This window comes from Cyanistes caeruleus, chromosome 23 (assembly GCF_971803275.1).
Source record: "Cyanistes caeruleus chromosome 23, bCyaCae1.hap1.1, whole genome shotgun sequence".
In the NCBI taxonomy this organism is placed as follows: domain Eukaryota; kingdom Metazoa; phylum Chordata; class Aves; order Passeriformes; family Paridae; genus Cyanistes; species Cyanistes caeruleus.
This window is the reverse complement of record NC_141723.1, coordinates 4,780,443-4,801,789: the sequence shown is the minus strand read 5'-3', so window position 1 is coordinate 4,801,789 and position 21,347 is coordinate 4,780,443. Positions and strand designations below refer to the sequence as shown.

General features: G+C 52.7%; 1 protein-coding gene across 1 annotated transcript; it reads left to right on the top strand.

Moving 5' to 3' along the window:
* Nucleotides 1-10,963: 10,963 nt before the first annotated feature.
* On the top strand, nt 10,964-20,568 carry OAF (out at first homolog). The gene is made up of 4 exons (XM_086861033.1): nt 10,964-11,221; nt 17,464-17,598; nt 18,094-18,274; nt 19,082-20,568. Exons 1-4 carry the CDS (start codon nt 10,994-10,996, stop codon nt 19,354-19,356), a joined length of 819 nt encoding a protein of 272 aa, XP_086717159.1. The 5' UTR covers nt 10,964-10,993; the 3' UTR covers nt 19,357-20,568.
* Nucleotides 20,569-21,347: the final 779 nt, after the last annotated feature.

Genomic DNA, 21,347 nt, shown 5'->3' with positions numbered 1-21,347 from the left:
ACACGTGGTTCCAGGGCTGAGCTGAGGGAATCAGAGCCTGGCTGGAGCCCTCGGTGCCAGGGAATGGGAATCCATCCCCTTCCCACCTCCCCCAGCCCCATCCTTGCTGTGATGGGCGCAGCAGGCACAGAGCAGCCCCCACGCTCCCAAAATCCTGGCTCAGGGACTGTGGGGGGATGTCCTGGAGCTGGGCAATGGGGCCATTCCTTCCTCAGCTCCTGGGGGGAGCAGCTTTTGGGCAGGGCCAGGGAATCCCAGATGGACCCAAAAGCAGATTCAGGAGTGTCCCTGGGAAGGAGGGAAGGGGAGCATTTTCCCTCCTGCCTCTGCTCTGGGCAAGCAAAGCCCAGTGCCCCGGGCTCTGCCTCCCCGCTGTGCTTAAAGCCTCTTATCTCCAGCAAAAGGTCTCTCTTCCCTTGACAGGAGTGCCCTGACCCTTCCCTGGCTCCATCCCAGCCAGGAATTTGTGTTCTCTGGCGCTCCTGGCCCTGAGCTGTGAAGGGAATTCGATGTGATTTCTCCTGCAGTGCGAGGCGCCGCTCAATTAATCCTGGGCTGCAGAATTCCTCAGAGCTAAGAGGAAATTCCTCACCCTCCAGCAGCAGGGGGGATTCTCTCCAGCCTGGCACTTTCAGCTCCAAGTCTGCCTGGCCTGGGAGTGCTTGGCAGGGCAGCCACGAGCAGGAGCATCCTGTTTTGTCCTTAATCAATCTCTGAGCTCCTGCTATGGAGCTTTGGGCAAACAAAGGTTTCCCACTGGCAGCTCTGTCTGATTCCAGCTCTTGAGCCTCTTTGCTGTCTCCTTTCATGATTTTTCTGCTTCCCTGAGTTGCCAGCTGATGGGGGAGCCCACTGGTTTTATTCTGCAGGGAGACATGTCCCAAACTCCAGAGTCACAGCTCGAGCCAAACCTCGCCAGCCTCTGGAATATTTGACATTCCGAGTTTAGGCCTTTCACGAGGGAGGGTTGGCAGCTCTGGGATTTGAGTCTCTGTGTTTTGGGGTGGCTCTTCAAAAGGTGCTGCTGATTTCTCTCACCTGCCACAGAAAGGGAAGGCAGTACTGGGCTGGAAGAAAAATATTCCCAGCTCTGGAGGCTTCTCAGCTTTTACATTCCTGCTTTCCCCACCTCCTTAAAGGGGGGAGGGTGAGTGAGGGGAGCAGGAAACTCTCAGACAGCTGTGATTTTTCACCAGAACCCGACAAAATGCCTGAGTTTGGCAGCTGTGCTTTGAGGTGGCTCATTAAAATGACACAGCAGCTCTGCAGGGCTGCAGGGGAGCAGGGAGAGCTTGGAGAGCAGGGCTGGGGGAAGCCCCTGCTCCGAAAGAGAGACAAAAAATCCAACAAACAAATCTTTGGAAAGACTGGCTGGAGATACGAGAAATATTCCTGCGAAGTCTGATACTGTGCCCAGCTGGAGCTGCTGTGCTTTTCCCCCAGTGCTGTGGGAGCAGGGTAAAGGGTCACCTGGAAGAGTTTGGTGTTTCCTTTGCTGGCCTCGTGCTTCTCCTGCTTTATCTGAGGAGCTGAGGCCAGGCGAGGAAGGGATTATTTATTTGATTCTGCTGTGCTCCATCCCCCAGACGCCACATCAGCAGCAAACTGCAGGATGACCTCAATGAGGAACAGATTGTCCCTTGGCCTGCCTCCATCTCGCTGCCTGTGGGGACATCAGCCTTGAGCTGGGGAGAGATGAGGGACTCTGGGCTGATTCCAGGAGCCACGAGTCGGGATAACGTCACCGGGAGCTGCAGGAGGGTTTGGGAATGGGAGCAGGGTTTGGGATTACAGCAGGGTTTGGGATCTGCAAGGAGGATTTGGGAATTACAGCAGGGTTTGGGAATTACAGCAGGATTTGGGATTTACAGCAGGGTTTGGGAGCTGAAGAGGGCACTTCAGGAATGGGCACAGGAGGGATTTTATTCCACCACCTCAATGTGATGGCCCACAGGGACATCTCCCCATATCTGATTCCAGGGCTGCAGAGGTCAAACCCTCCTTTGCTGTAAAATCTGTCCCAGAAGGACAATCCCAGGAGAATTTATTCCATTTATTCCATTAAATCAGAGGCTCTGCTGTGCCACTCTGGCAGTCTGGGTCTGGTGTGTAACAGCTCCCAGTCACCTACTTCCCAATTCCCAGCTATTTCCCAATTTCCAGCTCACTCATTCATTCCAAGGCTCCCATCTCATTCCTTCCAGTTTGAATCAGGCTTGGATTTAGGGGATGCTGATGCTCTGCTCACGTCCTCGATTCCAGGAAATGGGTTCTGGGAGGTTTGGCTGGAGGAACTTTAAATCAGAGACGGGATGGAAAAAGTGGAGATTCTGTCCTGGTCATCTCCAGCTCTTTGTTTCAAGCTGATTCCAATGATTGATGAGAATAAAATAAAATATAAAATATAAAATATAAAATATAAAATATAAAATATAAAATATAAAATATAATTTACAAAATTGTTTCCAATAAGTTTTAAGACCCCATTGACACAAATGCTGTCCCCAGGCACCCATCTGTCCATAAAGAAACTAAATTGACATTTTAGATAACTTGTGTTTGTTTTATTTTTATTTTTTAAATAAAAAAATTTGGGTTTTATTTAATAAAGCTGTTTGACTCAGTGGCTGCTGAATCCTGCCTTAATGTTTCAGGAAAGCACAGGAAATATTTCCAGCTAAATCTGCCAGAAAAATATTTGCATTTTCCTCCAGGCTGATTTTCGAACGTAAATTATTTGGGATGGGGGTTTGGGAAGGGGGTTGCTGCTTCCCAGTGAGTTTCCACAAAATAGATCTTTTCCTGAAATTCAGGCCACTGCAGATGCTCAAATGCCAAATGATTTTCAAGCACCAGAAAATGTTGGAACTGCAAGAATAAAACATATGGCACTTCGGAGGGAGATGGGAAGGGAAAAGCACAATTGTAAAGCTGAGGGGTGTTTTATTATTCAGAATGAAAATACTTTCTTTTCGCTAAAGGCAGCCAGAATTTTAAGCAAACCTGGTTATTTTCTGGAATTGATTTTTTTTTCCCCTCAAAGACAAACAACATTATTGATTATGATTATGTGGATTGTGGATGGATTGGGTCAATTATTGCATCACTTAGGTGAAAAAGAAAAGACCTTCAGGAACTTATTTTATGTACAAGTGGTGGAAAATGGAAACTACAAATGAGATTTTTCCAGTTTAAGGCAAAAATAGTCCCCACTGTGTCTGTCTGTCTCTGACAGCAGATTTGGAACAGTTCTGCCCTTAAAAACAGGGAGGTGGAGAAAATCCCCAAATCCTTCATTTTCTTTTTCTTGTTTCACTGCAGACAGGAAAATTTGGGAATGGCTGGGGGGGGAAATGTCAGGGCTGTGCTGTCTGGGCTCCCACAAATTCCTGCTTGGCTGAGGATCCCCCAAAGCTCCCAGGACCTTGGGCTGGAAGATCCTGTGGCTCCCCTGGCATCATTTTCACCATTTACCCCACAAAACCATCCCCATTTCGGTCTTGTCCCGGGAAATGTGGGTCACAATAAAATGGGATTCAGAGTTTTGGGGAAGAGGAGTTTCCCTGCCCCTTTCTGCAGCTGGAGCACAGCACCTCATTAACCTTGGTTGATTCTTTGTGTTTTTATCGCTCATAAACCTCTCCTGATCCCCCTCTCCTGCTCCTCTCCTCTTCTGTGGGCCGTGATTCTTCTCCAAATGTCCATTTTATAAATCACTTTAATTAGTTTTAGATCATCCTGCTGTATTTATAGCACTTGATTTAGGGTTCAGATTGCTTCCGTTACATCTCCTATATTGCTTTGATTTTATTTATGGTGTTTCTGGTGCATTTGCATTGCTTTCCTTAGATGGATATCATTTTGGCTGGATTTACAGTGTATTTCTCCTGTTAGATTTATATCACTTTAATTAGATTTATATCCTTTTAGAATTTGAGGGCTTCACTGAGATTTATAATATCTCTCACACCAGGCTTGCCTTGCACAGAAAATTCACATCCTTTTTGTTTTAAAGGATATTAACTCCACGCTGGCATCGCTTTATCTGCTCTTTGGTCAATTAAAAATTCACCACTTGGAGATTTTTTCCCCCCCCTTTTAATTCCCACAGGAATCATTCTGGTATAAATTAACCTCTCCCAGGCCAGCAGCAGCAGGGATGTGCTGGAGAGCATCTCCCAGCCTGGATTCCTCAGGAGTGGAGGGACACTTGGAGAGGCACCACTTTTATTCATGGAATGGTTTGGGTTGGAAGAGAACGAAAGCTCCTTCCCCTGTCCCTGGGGGCTGTTATTTCAGATGTTCCCAGCAGGATATTTGGTTCCTTTCATGGGAATATGTGATCCAGGGCTCAGAGCAGCTGCTGCTCCCAGACCTCGCTCGTTTTTATCTCCAAACACGCTGAGGGCACGAGCTGATGGACTTTAATTAGCGCTGACCTCCCTGATTGCTTCATTCCCAGAGTACAGCACGGAGCTTTCTGTGTGTGCCCAGGGGTTTCCACTCACCCAGCTGTGGGGCTGAGCCGTGGGAGACACCTGCAGAGTATTCCAAACCCTTTCCATCCCTGGAAATGGCTGGAAGGATTTCCCTCTGCCCCCTGAGCGCAGCTCTCGTAGGATCCCAGAACGGTTTGGGTTGCAAGGGACATTAAAATTAATATTGTCCCATGAGCAGGAACATTTCCACTAAATCAGGCTGCTCCAAACCCTGGCTTTGAACACTTCCAGGGATGGGGGCAGCTTCAGAAAGACTTTTTTCAGTGAGTTTGAGTGGCATTCCTGTATTTCTGCAGCATTTGAGAGCCACACAGGCCAAGAGCCGAGCCCAGGAAAGGAAAAGAAAAAAGTATTTCATCTCCCAACGTCTTCATCATGCCCTGTCCTCCTTTTTCTCTCTCTGACCTCCCCCTCTTTGTATTTCTACCCTCTGTGAACAGGACAGAGGCAGGAGGGAGGGGAGGAATGTGCTGCAGAGATCCTGCTGCTGGAAGTTGGATCCAGATGTTAAGGGAAGGAGCAGGGCTGTGTGAGCAGGACAGAAAAGGGCTGGAGCAGGAAAATAAACACAAAGAGAATGGGAATTCAGCTCCTCAGGTACAAATTCTGCCCTCAGCAGAGGACAGGGGAGCAAAAGGGGCACCTGCCCAAATCTCCAGTGCATCCACAGAGGAGCTTTTACTCGTGTAAGGAGGAGTGCTGACCATGAGGGAGATTTTTCCAGTCATTTCCTTGTACTTCCCAAATCCACACCATCAGTGGGAATTCTGAAGTGTTTCCTGGCAGACCAGGCCCTTCCACATGATCCTTCCAGCTCCCATGGCCTTCCTAAGAAAGGGCAGCAGTTCAGATTTCTCTCTTGGGGCTCCGGGAGCCCTGTGAGGGATCCTCACCTGCACTGTGTGGTGTGGCTTCAGAATTATTACTTTGTGGCACTTCCCTCTTCCACCTGAACCAGGTAACACCAGGCTTGTGCTCTTGAGCCCCTTCTCATTCCTTGATCCAGAAGAAAAGGGGCAAAACTCCTCCTGTTCACCCCAAGAACTTCCCCCACTGCCGCCCTTCCCCTCCTGCCCTTCCCACCCTCCCCACAGCTGCATCACTGAGGGTGGAATCCCAATTAACGTGTGTCTAATCAGGACAGCATCTCTGGACAAGCATCTGCAGCAGCTTTAAAGCCCTCAATCAACTTCCCAGTGCTGTGTCACCGGGGCCTGCTCGTTTAATTACACCAGGCTGCGGCACCGCTCAACCCCTTAATTGCCCGGGACAGAGAATAGGGAGGTAACCAGGTCAGAGCCAGAAGATGCTGGCCATTGTTCTAAGCCACTAAAGCTGTTTTTCACCCCCATTCAGAAGCTTGGTTTATGTAATTGCCAAGGAAAGGAGGGCATTGAGGAGGGGCAGCAGGGAGCACTCCGAAGGGATGCGGAATCGCTTTTAATTAATGAGGAGTGACTCGCAGCCTGATTCCTTTCTGCTACAGTAAGATCTCCACCGAACACCACAACACAAATCCTTTCCCAGGGCTTCAGATCAAGCCATAGGTCCTTGGTTGTAATATTCCTGATAATAGCTGGGATTTAGTCTACAAGTTGGGGGACCAGGAGAGTGAAAAAAAAATCCAATTAACTCTCCCTGAGCTCTTTTAGTTCTGTAGTGCTGGGAACAATAGCAAATAGCTGGGTTTTGTGTGTTCAGCTCCCCAAAATACTTGCCCTGATTGAATCCTTCAGAAAGCACTGATGGTTCTTTCGTGTAGCTTTAAAAGTGGCTTGGCACCAAAAATGAAGGGTGGGAGATTAAAGAGCTCGAGGCAGAACGTTTGGGTCTGACCCCTGACCTCAGTTACACCAGTTTGAGTTGGGATTAGCACCAGAATAAACAAAAAGGGAAACTGGGGCACTGAGCAGGCAGTACAAGCTTGTCCTTGGTGGATTTTCATTTGGGAGACTTTGGATCTTTCAGGCTGTTCTGGACAACGGCTGAGCACAACAAAAATTCTGGGTTTTCTCCACCTTGGCTTCACGTTCCTGCCCTGAGCTCCATCTGTGCAAGCAGGTCCCAGAGTGCTGGAATTGAGCTCTCCTCAGTGCGGGCAGGGAATTAAACCTGCTGGGGCCAGGGCAGGGGACAGAAAACCGTGGTGATCCACAGGCAAAACCCCTCCATTCATCTCCATCCCGCTTCCCAGCTCCAGCAGGGCCAGGATTTTGCTGCTTCCCAAATTTGTGGGCGCTCCTGGCGTGTTCTGAGCGAGCAGAACCCGATGTTAAACATCTGGCACTGCCAAACCGGGTGGGTGCAGCAGATTTGGTGCTGCTCCATCCCTCTCCTCCATGCCCTGACCAAGCCTGGGTGCTGTGCACAGCTCATTAGACACAGCCTAATTAATCACCTCGCAGGGGGAGGGTTTAGGCTGGGTGTTTAAGTCTCGTTGTTGCTCTTGGGGTACGGCACAGAGCTCCTGCCCAGCTGTGTCCCTTCCCTGAGAGCCAGGGGAGTTCCTGCCCGGAATTTCTGCCCACGATGCCCGAGGCAAAGGCAGCCTGGAATGGCAAAGAGGCCTTTGTGAAGAGACAGAGGCAGCTTGGAGGATCTGGAGCTTCTGGGGAAGCAGTGAGGTGGTTGATTGAGCACTCTGAGGGGAACCAGAGGGCTGGAGCTGTTTGTGCAGCAGCAGAGCTGAGATCAGCTGTGAGCTGGCAGAGCTGTGGGGCTGCCCGAGATCCCCCTGCAGCCACCCCAGACAGGCAGGGCAGGGCATGGCAGAGGCATTTTTGCCTTTTTCTTCCCCATTTTTCAGCCTCCCCCAGCCCAGAGTCACCCAGATTATTTCTCAGAATAAGCAGCTGGTTCACAACAAACATCCTCCTCCTTTGATGTGCTGTTGTGGTGGTTGGGATACTTTGGTTTCATGCTCGTAATAAAGCAAACCAGCCACAGAGCTTTACTGTAAGCTGCTGAGAAAGTGGCAGTAATTATTGCTCTCTCCTCCACGGGAGGGGAAATTTGGATGTTAATGGCCTCTGGATGTTAATGGCTGATTACTCACTTTGGGGTGAAACAGCAAAGGGAAAGGGCCTTCACTTTCTTTGCTCTTAAAAGTTCCTGTGCTCAGGATGTTGGGCATCCTGACTGCATGGAAGAGATTTGGATTAAGAGGGGAAAGAATGATTCATTTTATTTTGGTTTATTTTTTTTAATTTTTATTTTCATTTTATTTTGTGGAGGGGTACAACAGCACACAGGTCAGAGGCATTCCTGGAATGGGTGGAGGGAGAAGATGCTGCAGGTATTTCTGCATCACTCCTGGCAGCATTCACACAACAGCAAGTGCGTGGCAAGCGGTGAAGACGAGGTGGCTACAAACATTTTGGTTTACCTGGGAAATTTGCAAGCAGGGAAAGCTCTTGCACCTCTCACACTCTGCTTTTCCCTCGCTTGCCAGGGCTCTGAGCAAGCCTTTGAGCCCATTCTTAGTGGGCATTGATCCCTTTGTGGTTTCCCAAGGTGCCAGCGTGACACGGAGCCTCTGTGAGCAAAGCTCTGAGGTGAGGAAGAGGCAGAGGTGAGGAAGATTTTGGTTTTCCCCAGGGATGACAGAGGCACCAAGGCAAGCCCTGTGTCAGACTGCACTTCCCTACTCCCACACTCTGGAACTTCACAGCAAAGCTCAGCTGGGATTTTAGCAGCACATTTTTTCCCCTTAACCTCATGGCTGAGGTATTTTAATGGAAGTTTTCTCCCGGCAAAAAAGCTGCAATGTGCTCACATACCAGAAAATCTTAGCCCAGATCATTAACACTCGGTCAGACTGATCCTGCAAGGGGTACATTGAGCTGTGGGGAATGTTTCACCTTCCCTGGGCTTCAGAAAAGGTTCCATCACTGCAGCTGCCCCACGGCAGCAAACAGCAAAGGTACAAAAGCTGCTGGACACCAGTAAAGCGTTGGTTTGGCCACTCAGACCTGTCCCAAAGTCTTGGAGCTGCACTTGTTCACTCTTCACCATCACCTGCTGACCACTCTGTCCCTTGGCAGCCTCCAGTCCTTTTCAAATCTCAGCAAAGCTGTCCCTCCTGTGCTCCCTGATTGTTTTTCTTCTCCCAAACAGCTCCTTGCTCTTTAATTCTATTGCCTGGCAGTATTTTTAATCCCCTTGCAGTATTTCTTATCTGCGTGTCCATTCATTTCTGGGACTGGGATCAAACCCACCGTTCCCAGGTCAGAATTGCAATCTGCAGGAGCATTCCAGCATTCCTGGCAAGCTGCTGAGCCTCGGGAAGAGCTCCCTGAGCCAAACTGCTGATTTCCTCTGCTCTAGGAGCTACCAGGAGGAAAAGAACAGCACGTACTCCAAGGCAGCTTGGCTGCAGCAGCACAGAGAGGGACGGTCCCGAATCACCTCTCACACCCCAGGATCCAGGGCTCAGATAAAACCTGAGTTAGCCCCGGTGCCACAGGGATGTGCAGTCCAGATTTGGGATGAGAAGAACGCTCTGGACTGGAAGCCCTCTAAGGGTTGTTTGTGCTCTTCCCTCCAGCCCCTGCTGGGATCCTCCTGGTTTTTTGCATAATCTCCTCTGAATAAATTCAGTGTGTGAGTGGGGCCTTCTCCTTTTGCAGCTTTTGTCATGAGGATCTTTCTGTGCCTTCCTACCTTGTGGGCCCTCCCTCTCTTTTTGTATCCGAGCTGAGCCTTCGCTTTCCTCCCTTGTTTCTGCCTCTTAACTTTTCCTTCTCTTATTTTTAGCACTGCTGTTGTCCTGAGAAACATTTCAAGGAGTCAATTTTGCTTGAGGGGAGCTGTGAAAATTTAGGGTCAAAGCTTATGTGAGGTCACACAAAAAGCACTATTTGGACAAGAGTGATCTCCCTGCCTGGAAGTGTGGCTTTAAATGGTTGTTTCCATTTATTTCTGTGCTCCTCCTCACATAGTTCTTTCTCTGAGGCCCTGATCCTGCTGCCACAGTGACCTTTGTGTTTGCAGAGACCTTTTGAAATCAAAGGGGCCCTTCAGCAGCATCTGCCCATCTGGAAATGATCACAGAACCGGGAAGGTGAAGGGCAGATTGGGGGTGTTTGGAGAGTGAGCTGCAGGCTCTGAGGTAACACAGGTCCCTCATTTCTGGGAGAGACTTTGAAGGTGTCCCAGTTACATCCTCAGAGGCAGGGATGCCTCCAGCGTGGCTCACACCAGACCTGTGGCACTGGGAGCCTGAGGAATCACATCAATATCATCTGACTCGCAGCAAGAACACATTCAGAAAACTCTGAGGGTATTTCATTGTGGCTTCCCCATCCCTGGAGGTGTTCAAGGCTGGCTTGGATGGAGCTCTGAGCAACCTGGGCTACAGGAAGGTGTCCTTAAGATGAAGGTGGAACTTTATGTGATCTTTAAGGCCCCTTCCAACCCAAACCATTCCATGATTCCATGATTTGAGCTGGGCTTTGCCTGAACGCTGCCCTCCCTTCTCCTTTCCAGCTGCACTTTGCAGCCAGGCAAAAAACACAGCAGGAATGAGGGAGAGCCACGGAGCAGGCAGGAACAGAACCTCTCTCCAGGCTGCAGGAGATGGATCTGTGTGTGCAGGGTGGGGTTCTGGATGATGGATCCACGTGTGTGGGGCTGTAAATGATGGATCCACGGGGTTGGGGATCTGGATGATGGATCCACATACACAGCCAGGGCTCTGGATTATAGATCCGTGGGTTCAGGGCTCTGGGTGATGGATCCATGCACACAGCCAGGGCTCGGGATGATGGATCTACAGGGTTTGGGCTCTGGATGATGGATCCATGCACACAGCCAGGGCTCTGGATGATGGATCCATGCACACAGCCGGGGCTCGGGATGATGGATCCATGCACACAGCAGAGGCTCGGGATGATGGATCCATGCACACAGCCGGGGCTCGGGATGATGGATCCATGCACACAGCCGGAGCTCTGGATGATGGATCCATGCACACAGCCAGGGCTCTGGGTGATGGATCCATGCACACAGCCGGAGCTCTGGATGATGGATCCATGCACACACCCAGGGCTCTGGGTGATGGATCCATGCACACAGCCGGGGCTCTGGATGATGGATCCATGCACACAGCAGAGGCTCTGGATGATGGATCCATGCACACAGCCGGGGCTCGGGATGATGGATCCATGCACACAGCCGGGGCTCGGCCGCCGCTCGCCGCTCCCCGCCCGTCCCGGCGCTGTTCCTTTAACGACGGGGCGGGCGCTGCTCGGCGGGGCCGTCCCGGGTCCAGGGGGGAAGTGACGGGCGGGGGGCGCGGGCAGAGCCGGCGCGGGGAGGGAGGGAGGGAGGGAGGGAGGGAGGGACGGAGCGAGCGGGCTCTGAATGAGCCGGGCGAGCGAGCCACCCCCGCGGGGCCGGGGGCGCGGCGGGGCCGCCTTCCCCCGCCGCCTTCCGCGCTCCGCCCGCGCCCCCCGCCCCATGCGCGCCCTGCCCTGAGCCCGGGGCTCGGGGGGATGCGCGGCCCGGGGCCGCGGCTGCCGGCGCTGCCCGCGCTGCTGTGGCTGGCGCTGGCCCCGCTGCCCGGCCCCGCGGCGCGGGCAGAGCTGCGGGTGCGGGTGCGGCTGCCCGGCGGGCAGGTGACGGAGGAGAGCCTGCAGGCCGACAGCGGGGCCGACTGCGTCAGCCTGGAGCTAAGGGCGGCCGACGGCGCCCTCGTCACGCTCACGGCGGATTTCAGACAGGTACGGGGCGGGGGAGAGCATCCCCGGGGGTTCGGACGGGGAGCGAGGTGGGGAGAGCATCCCCGGAGTGTTCAGACCGGTACGGAGCGGGAAGAGCATCCCCGGGGGTTTGGGCATGGATGGAGCAAGGAGAGCGTTCCCGGGGGTTTCGGATAGGAACGGGACTGGGAGAGCATCCCCGGGGGTTTCGGATAGGAACGGGACTGGGAGAGCATCCCCGGGGGTTTCGGATAGGAACGGGACTGGGAGAGCATCCACGGGAGTTTCGGATAGGAACGAGAGCATCCCCGGGGGTTTCGGATAGGAACGAGAGCATCCCCGGGGGTTTCGGATAGGAACGAGAGCATCCCCGGGGGTTTCGGATAGGAACGAGAGCATCCCCGGGGGTTTCGGATAGGAACGAGAGCATCCCCGGGGGTTTCGGATAGGAACGAGAGCATCCCCCGTGGAGGAGGGTGAAGGCTGCGGGATGGGAGCGCTGGCCCTGGCACCTCGCGGGAGGGTCTGGTCAGGGCTCTTTGTGCACTCTGTACGTGTGGGGTGAGCGCTGGGGATGGCGATCCTTCCCGTCCTCCTTCCAGACCCGAGTCCATCCCAGCTCGGAAGCTGGAGAATCATTTCTGGGGGTCCCGGAGCCAGATTTCAGAGGCATGGAAGGAATGCACAAGGAAAAGTCCGTCCATCCATCCTCTCGCACCGTCCAGGGCTTTGCCCGAGCTCTCCGGCACAGCTCCAGGACAGCTCACCAGGCTGGCTGTCCCCACCGGTGTCCCACCTGTGCCTCCAGGCTGGAAACAGCTGCTACAGGATCCCAGCGGGGCTGGACAGCAGTTTCCCAGCTGAGGCAGCTCTGATGCTCCTGGCTGAGCTGTGGGCAGCACGGTTTTGCACAGTTTGGCGTGGCAGGCTCAGCACAGCCAGGCACGGAGCGGGGTCAGGGCAGGAGAGGCTGGGCTGGGGAGATTTCGGGCTCCTGGCTCCGGTGTGGGGCTGTCCACGCTCTGCTGTGGCTCTGGGATAGCTCTCTCGGATGCTGTGGGGTACAGTTAATCCCTTAGGTGGGTTCCTGCTCCTGTGGGGTGTGTTTGAGGGGTTTGAGTGACCCCAGCCCTGCTGTACACTGCCCGCAGTGCAGGGAGCTGATGCTGCTGAGCTGAAGCCCCAAATCCCCCAAGTCCCGTGGGCATGGAGATGCCAGTCCTGGCTGGATGCAGGGAACTTCCCGCTGCCCAGGGAAGAGCAGTTTGCCCAGGGTGGCACAGTGGTGTTATCTCATTCCAACCCCTCATCCCGGCTGTTTGCTCAGGTGGACTTTGCTTTGCAGAGGAGGAAGCCCAGAGCCATGAGCTGGGAAGGTGTCCCAGCCTGCTGTGAACCTTGGAGCCTTTTTGCCAGGAATTGTTCTGGTGCCTCTTCCCCATTTAATCTCAGCCAGCCAGCCCCTCAGATGTCCCTTTTCCTCTCCGAGGTGCCAGCAGAAGCTGTGGTGGTTTTGGAAGTGGTGGCATGTTTGAAATACTCCAGCACACGTGCAGGGAAGCAGCCCTGTGACTCCTATTAAAAAAAACATTAAATAATTGCAAACTTGCACATTCCCAGGCGAGGGAAATCCAAACTCACTCTAGGCAGGTCCTTTGGGAACCTGGGACATGACCTGTGCTGAGCTGGTGATTTTTTTCAGCATTTTCCACTAGCTTCAGCTCTTCCTGAGAGCTCAGAGCTCACCCACAAACCCGACTGAGTGTGTGTTACATCTTCTCTCCCTCCCATCCTTATTAGAGCTGAGTTTCTTCTGGGTTGGGGTTCTCTGGAGGTGTTTTGAGTCCATAGATTAAATCCTGAGCTCCACAGCCCCTGCTGGAAGTGATGGTCCCTGGAGGGCTTTGCAAGCATCCGGCATGCAGAAGTGCATTCCCGATCCTCAGTTTTAGGGCAGCTGGGGCCTGACTCTCTCTGCTCCATGGATTTGCTGGAAAATAGCTGGGAAAAGCCAGGGAACCAGAAAGGAGCAGGGAGCTAGCTGGCTTTGTGGTGAGGTGAGTAATGTGTGAGCAGGCAGCAGCCTGGCTGGGCTTCCCCCTCTGACCTGCCCCAGCTGCACCCACACAGTTCCCTGTTCTGCCCTGCTGCTTCTCTTCCCAAAATTACACAACACTGAAGGTCGTGGGGTTCTGAGCATTCCCAAGAGCAGCTGGGATTGTTGATCTGCTGCTCTTGAGCCTGATGATGTGGCCAGGATGCTGGGGTTTTTTCCACAAATGATTTTTCCACTCCTCTGGCTCAAACTGCAGGGGGTTTGTCCAAAATCAGGGGTTTATTTACTATTTTTTTTATTATTTTTTTTTTTTTTCTCTGCTGGCAATTTGTGGTTGCCAGACCAGGGGCTGGAGAAGAAAGGAGCTAAATGAGATCATTGTTCGTTGCTTTGCTCTGACACTGGTGGGACTTGAGCAGTGCCTGGGGCTTCCACAGGGCTGGGATTTTCATTGCTCTTCCATCCCTGCCTTCCCTCCAGAGCTGGACCTGGGGGAGCTGTGTCCTCAGAGCACACCAGGTTATATTTCCTCTTTGGTGCAGCACAAACTGCTCAGTGCCAGTTCAAACTGGGACTCGGTGTTTCTTGGGCAGAGCAGGGGTGACCCTTTCTTTTCTTGCAGTTTGAAAGAAGGGAATGAAAACACTTCTTTTTCTGTGCTCAGGCATAAAATGTATTGCAAAAAAAAATAATGAGGGGGCTCAGCAAGCCTGAATGTTGGGTCTGATCGGAAGGGAGAGATGTTGCCAGTTGTTAAACACGGCCTGAGAACAAAGTGGGTGGGTTTATTTCAAGGTCAGCACAAAGATAGAGAGAAATTTCTCTTCCCTTTTGATTGCTGGAAAAGTTGGGCTTGGAAACACAAGGCAGGAAGCCTGGGTAGTGTTTTAACCCTTGCACTGCCAATCCTTTCAGTGTTGATACAGCTGGATAAAACATTGTGTGATGTTTTGGGGGGGGTAGTGTCAGAATTTCCTCATGCCACGTGTTAGGTGACAAATCACCAGGTGACACAGGAAAGCGTCTGACCACAGATTTTATCTGTGTGGTTTGGAGAGCAGATTCTTCTCTGAACACATACCAAAAGTAGGAAATGAGGGACATTCAGGAGGCTTTGTGAGGGCTCATTAAAACTCATTAAAACTTACTTAGTGCTCAGAAAATGCTTTTTATTCCTCCTATCCCAGCACATCCTTGATTTGCCTTTATAGATACCCGAATATAAGAAGCAGCACAGCCAAATTCTCCATCCCAGCCATTTCCAGAGACAGAGGGGTTAAAAACTATAATCCCCACCCATTCAGAGGAGCTCAGCTGGCTGGACCTCCAGTGTGGATGCAACACCAAGTTCCCTGTGCTGTGCAAACTGATGGAATTCTGGCCAGCTGTGCTCGTTCCCTGGGGCAAAGGCTGCTGACAGTGTGCAGAATTGGGTCCAGCAGTGCTGGTGTCACCCCATGTCCCCAGCAGCACATTCTCCTGTGCCACTGCAAAGACAAAACCGGGTCCCCACAGCAGCACTGATGTCCTTAGGGGAGAGAAATTTGGCAGGAGAGCTGAATGGGATGCAGGGAGGAAGGCACTGAAATGATTTATTTCCCTGGGAACTGCTTTGCTCCACTCGACGTGGAAACGTTGCTGGGCTGGGAGCTGGACCACACAGGCTTGTAAATCCCTGCTGGAATAAACCCCAGGCAGGGGGGCTGAGCTGCTCTCACCCCCCAGATGACAGCCTCTGGCTGAGGACAGGGTGAGGAGGGAAGAAGTTGGATGATTTCCCTGCTCCTCTTTGGAAATGCCTTTGGTAGGGACGGGCAGCCCCGGGATTTTGAGAGCTGGGAACTCTGATTTTGTGCTGCCATGAGGAGCTGCTGTGGCCTTGCTGCAGGGCTGGTTGTTCCCTGGAGTGTTTGTCACCCAAAGCCAAAGCCCAGCTGTCACTGCTCCCACTCAGGGCTGAGGATTCCCCACGCCCCCAGCCTGAGTTCATCCCGAGAGTCCCCGCTCTGCTCTGCTCTGCTGGGACTTGTTCCCTGCTGGGAAATTCTGCAGGAAGCCAGAGGTAAAGGTGCTGTTTGCTGCCTTGGCTGGGTACCCACCTTGGCTCTGATCCACTGCTTTTCCTGCCGGGAAGGAGGTGAGGAGGCCGGGCAGGGGAAGGTGCTCTCCAAGGGGGAGAAGTTTTGGTGCCTCTTGCCCTGTGGAATCTTTTCTAAGCAGCATGGTTTGGTTCCTGCTCCACCTGGGGTTGCTGGAGAGCTGGGTCAAAGCCAAGCAAGGATTTGGGACAGAGCAGGGAAGAGAAGAATCTGATTTTGCTCAGGACAGAGTGGCCGCTGCAAAGTCCACTTTGGCTTTGCTCGGAGGTAAAGGTGGGATTTCTCCCCTCAGGACAACTCGTGCTACAGGAGCCAGATCCTTGAAAAAACAGCTTTTTAAAATCTATTTCAGTGCTGGCAACCCAGCCCATTCCTGCCTGTCTCAGTGCATCTCCCTTGGTGTCAACAAATGCTCTGGAAATCCCTGGCACCTGGAGTTTGGGCACAGGGAGTTGTGAATTCCTTGTCTGCATCAGCCCTGAGGAGGAAAGAGCCGGCTGGCTGAAGGCTAATTCTTAAACAGACGGATCAGGAGGATTAATCAGCTGCTCAGCACGTTCTCATTTTACAAAAATTGCCTCCAACCTGGGAAGTGCTGCACTGTTTTTAATCTCCTCCTGCCTGTGGAGGAGATTTCGGCCTGAATGCAAAACGTGGCTATCCCTGCTTGCTTTTCCCAGACTGTTCAAAGGGAATTAGAATTAAATCCGCAGCTGAGGAATATGCCAGAGTCAGCTCCTGGTTTTAGTCTGCTCATCCATGGGCCCTGCATGCTGTGGGAGCTCCCAGCTGGAAGCTGGAAGGCAGCTGGACCAAATGTGGATGAGGAATGTGTGTTGTTCCAGTGGTGCCAGTGCCTCGGTGGGACATCTCCCCATTAAATCTCTCTCTCAAAAAAAAAAAGGTAATGATTCCATAGCAATTTCACAAGAATTTTTGGAGTCTCTCTTTTCTCAAGCCTCCTCCATGCCCTGCTCCTTGTTGTGCAGTCAACAATTGCACCAGCAAGATGATTTCTCCCATCCTGGGGGTGGGAATGCTGTTCTTGCAGCTGTCCAGATGTGCACGGAATGGCATTCCCGTTCTCCTTCTGGCCACGGAAGAGAAGGCAGGAAATAAATAGTGGGCTCTGTGAGCTCAGGAAAGCTCAGCTGGGAAAGAGAAATGTTCTTTTCTGGGGCAGAGAGAGGTAAGGAGCAGCTCAGGAGGAGAGGGGTGGCACAGCTCTGCCTCCTGCCACCAGGAGCTGCCCAGCTCTCTGGGGAGAGGTTTGGCTGCAGGAGGTGCCAAAGGCTGGGGTTGCTCTCCCTGTTCCAGTCCTGCTTAACCCTTGGATTGGGATGGGCTGGCACCGAGGGGTGGCAGATTCCCACAGAGGAATCTGCCCCAGAGGCCAGAGGCAGGGATTGATCCCTGCAAGAATTCAGGGTTTGGTGCCAGAGCAGGACACAGGGAGGCTTTGCTGTTGACCAAGGAATTCTGTGACTGTGACTGATTCCCAAGCCAGTTCTGGAAAGGACTGCGATCCATGTCATATAAAATGACAAAATTAGTGACCTGGACAGAAGAGGAAGTCAGCTGCAGCTGATCATAGTGGCTCCTTCTGCCTTTAACAATTTCATTTTCACTTCTGTTCCACACCTTCAGGGATGAGTAACTTTTTCTCCACTATGCCACTTGTCAAGAAGCAAGCGAGGGAAGACAGCAGAGGAAATCTGGGGCTGCTTACTCAGTAAGGCATGAAGATAATGGCTGTGTGATATTTGCTCAAGAAAACCAAACGAGGCTCCTTGGAGCTCTGCTTCCCTTCTTGGGAAAGCACAGAAACCCTCAGCTGTTGGATGTGGGATGTGAGCTGGCAGCAATTTCTCCTTGCCACAGTGGGACTGTGAAAAACCCTTCATTCTCTGCAGGCACCAGGGATTCTGCTGCAGGCTTTGGGGTGGCACTGGAGCTGGGACCACACTCCTGTGCTCAGGCAGCACAAGTATGAGACCTTTGGCTTTGTTTTTGAGCTGGAGCCTTTCTCTTTGACCCCAACCTCTCAATTCATCTCACTGATGCCAAAGACTTGCAGCTCTCACTCTTGTTATTTCTGTCTCTGTCAGGAGGTGAAGATTTTCCGTGCCTTAATCCTTGGGGAGCTGGAGAGGGGCCAGAGCCAGTTCCAGGCTCTCTGCTTTGTGACCCGGCTGCACCGCAACGAGATCATCCCCAGCGAGTCCATGGCAAAGCTGCGGCAGGTACAGGATCCATCCTCTCATCCAGCCAGGAATTCTCACTTATCCTGCCTGGATTCCCATTCCCAGGCAGCTGCCTGGCTGCTCAGCTCTTCAACCCACCTCTGACCACCCCTCCTGCTTGAGGGATTTGGTGTGAAACTGAGTTCATCAGCAGTATTGATCCTGTTCTAGGAAAGCACTTGAAATTTCGTTGTGCCTCGTTTGTGTCGTGATTTAGTTCAGCCTAATTTGTGTCAGGAGTGGCTGTGAAAATCCCGGCCCAAATGAAGCCAGTGCTGATCTGGGACCATTTATCAGGACAAAACATGGAGAAACCACCACAGGCAGTGGTAAAGCGTGGTGGTTTCAGTATCAACAGGTTATTTTAAAGTGCCTCTCACCCAGGCAGGGTGCAGGTGCACATCTGTTCTCACATCTGCTGTTGGCACCACATCACAATGTGCTGTAAGGAACAAGATGCACCCAGGATTGAAGTTGTGATGATTTCCCCTGCAGAAAAACCCCCGGACAGTGAGGCAGGCAGAGGAGGTGCGAGGTTTGGAGCATCTCAGCATGGACGTGGCTGTGAACTTCAGCAAGGCAGCGCAGCTGAGCTCCCACATCCACAACGTGTGCGCAGAGGCCAGGGAGGCCATTTACACCCGCGAGGAGGATGTCAAGTTCTGGCTGGAGAAAGGTGAGTTCCCTGCTCCTGTCAGTGGGCTGGCACGGTGCTGGGATGGCTCCTGCCAGGTTTCTGGGGATCAGCACCGACTGTTTTGGCTCTGAGGCACGTGTGTCACCCTGCAGCAGTGTGTGTTAGCAGATCTCTCTCCTGCTGCTGGCGCTCCCCCAGTGAACCTAATTTGGGATTTAACCTCTCACCTGCTCCACCGCCCAGAGGAAAGATGTTGGCTTTGTGTCTTCTGGCTTACTCTCCCTCGGGGTCTTTTGTTCTCCTGTGGTTCCTATTCAGGTTTAAGTCCCTGGAGATGGCTCTGTCCAACCTCTTCCTTGACCTGGGGACTGTGCAGAGATACCAGAGTATCTTTGGTGGCTGTTTCCTTTGGCTTTATCTCATGGCAGCACCCTGAGGGATGTCTGCTCGAGGTGCTGGACCTTGCTTTCCTTTTGTTCTCCTGTGTTTCCCATCAAGATTTAAATCCTTGGAAGCCTCTGTCCAGCCTGTTCCTCAGCTGGGGGCTGTGTGGGGATAGCATTGCTGGCTTTGGTGGCTCTCCCCTCTGGCTGCTCCACCCTGAGCTGTTCCCACAGGGGTGGGCAGCTCCACATTTGAGGTGTTGCCACAGGGCTCTGCTGGACCTTGTTTTCCTTGGGCTTTTGTATTTCTCCTGCAGTTCCCATTCAGATTTGAGCACCAACAGCCCTTGGAAAAGCTCTGTCCATCCTCCTCCTCAGCCTGGGGGCCGTGTGGGGTCGGTTTTGGTGTCTCTCTCCTTTGTCTTCCCTCGGTGCCGAGCTGTGTCTGTGCTTGCTCCCGCAGGGGTGGACGGCTCCATGTTCGAGGTGCTGCCGCAGGGCTCGGACCTGCCGGAGCTGCAGCGCTGCCGGCTGTGCCTGGACCGCTGGAAGCCCTGCATCTGCAGCTACTCGCTGAGCATCGAGTGGTACCCCTGCATGCTCAAGTACTGCCGGAGCCGCGACGCCGGCGGCAAGGTGTCCTCCTACAAGTGCGGCATCCGCAGCTGCCAGAAGGGCTACACCTTCGACTACTACGTGCCTCAAAAGCAGCTCTGCCTCTGGGATGAGGAAACCTAGAGCCAGGCCAGACTTCCCAGGGGTGGCTCCTCTGCCCCGGCAGGGGGCTGGCTGCTCCGAAGAAGGAATGCTGTTCACAGTGGTGCCTTGTGCTCTGTGTGTGTGCCTTTCCTCGCCCCGTGCTGTGACAAGCAGGCTCAGCTGGCTGGGTGGTGATGCTCTGGCTCCCCGGAGCAGGAGATGCAGGTTTTGGGGTGAAGCACAGGGAAAGGGGTGTGCTGCCCTGCTCTGGAGCTCCAAGGGGCGCTTCCCAGCCTCGAGCTGAGCGGGCAGGGCAAGGATCTTGCTGACCTGGGTTGCCAAACATGTCTGCCACTGAAGAACCCCCTTCGCTGCCTTCACCACCTCCTGGTGACACAACCACGGGGAAACAGCTGAATTTTGGGACCACACCCCTGAACAAGGAAGGTTTGAAGCCCACCCAAAGCAAGAACCTGCCTGTAGCTTTTTCCTAGTGCCTGACTGGCTGTTTTATCCCCCCGTGGATGGAAGATACACTGGGGGATATAGCCCAGCATCCTGTGCCCCTAAAGGGCTGGTAATTAGGGCTTGAATTAATCCCTATCTAGACTAGTGAAGGCCCAACTTTTTGTGTTGGTCTTGTGACTGTTCCACTAAGAAAGAAACATCTAGAGACTCGTGACTACCAGCCTGACCCTGTGGTTGCAGGGGGAGAGGAGGATGCCAGGTGGGTTTTGAAGAAGACAGGATCCTACATCCACATCCAGTTTTACGTCCTGCTCTGCCAGCTATTCACAAGAAGCTCTTAAATAACTGTACTGCTTTGCTGTGCCTTGGTTCCCCCCATATGTTAAACAAGGATGACACTGAAGTTGTCCTTGGCTCTGGAATATTCCTGGAGGGATCAGACAAAAAGCGCTGGAAGTGCTGCTTGGTTCTGTGTCCTCTTCCACTCAAATTAGGACAAGCACAGAGGGGAGAGAAGCTCTTGGGGTCTTTAGGAACCTCCTGTGCCTCCTGGTGAAAAGCCTTCACAGTGTGCCTTTTTGCCTAAAATACAGGAATTTTTGAGAAAGAGGAAAAAAAAAAAAATTGGTCACAATTATTTTTGTATCAATCACTTAAGGGGGTGGGGGGAGAAGGGAAAGGTATTTTAATATTGGAACATGAAGTAAAACACACTTGAAATGAATTTTTTTAAAACAAATTATTTATCATTTGTAAGGTAAAATAAACTGATTTTTTAAACCATCCTTGGCCTAAAAGTTTGATACTCTGTGTGTGAATTCAGGTTTTTCTCTATGGGTAAGTCTCAAACCTGCCCCTGGTGAAGAGCCATGGATTTGTGGAGAACATCCAGGAATTTTTGTCTCAGCAACCTGATGCTGCACCTCAAACACCCCATCCTTCCAGCCCCTCTGTGGGGAGACAGGTTTGGCTCATCCCAGGCAGTTGTGGGAGCTTTGAGCTCGAGCTGTGCTGGATAAACCCATCAGTACAAGCAGGGGCTGGGGGCTGTCCCTGAGTGCGGTAAAATATTCCTGCTGAATTCCCGTGCAGCTCCAGCTGGTGAGAGCGGCACTTTGGGGCCAGCCCAGAGCTGCCGGTGGCTGCTGGAGGGAGAAACGTGGAGCTCTGATTCCCTCTAGTGTGGGGAATGCAGGGATGGATGGGGCGAGCGCTTCCAGCATTTCTCCGCCTCGCCCACCAACAATTCACCCTTTTCCGGGGAAGGGGGAACGGGGATTTGTTCTCGGCTGTCCCGGCTCCTGCTGCAGCGGGACACGGTGGGGTTTTGTCCCTGTTCCTGGGGTTAAACCCAGCTCTGGGCAGGTGGGCTGCGGGCAGGATGGGGTTGGATCCCAGGGCCTGCAGCCCATTCCCAGTGCTGCCGTCTGCACAGGGATGTTGGGATGGCCACGGGCTGGCTCTGGACACATCCCAGGAAGCCTCCAAGGGTTTAGTTCATAATTCCGAGGCTCGGGAGTGGCCGGTGGCCGGTGCAGTTCCCCGGCCTCCAGCAGTGGGTG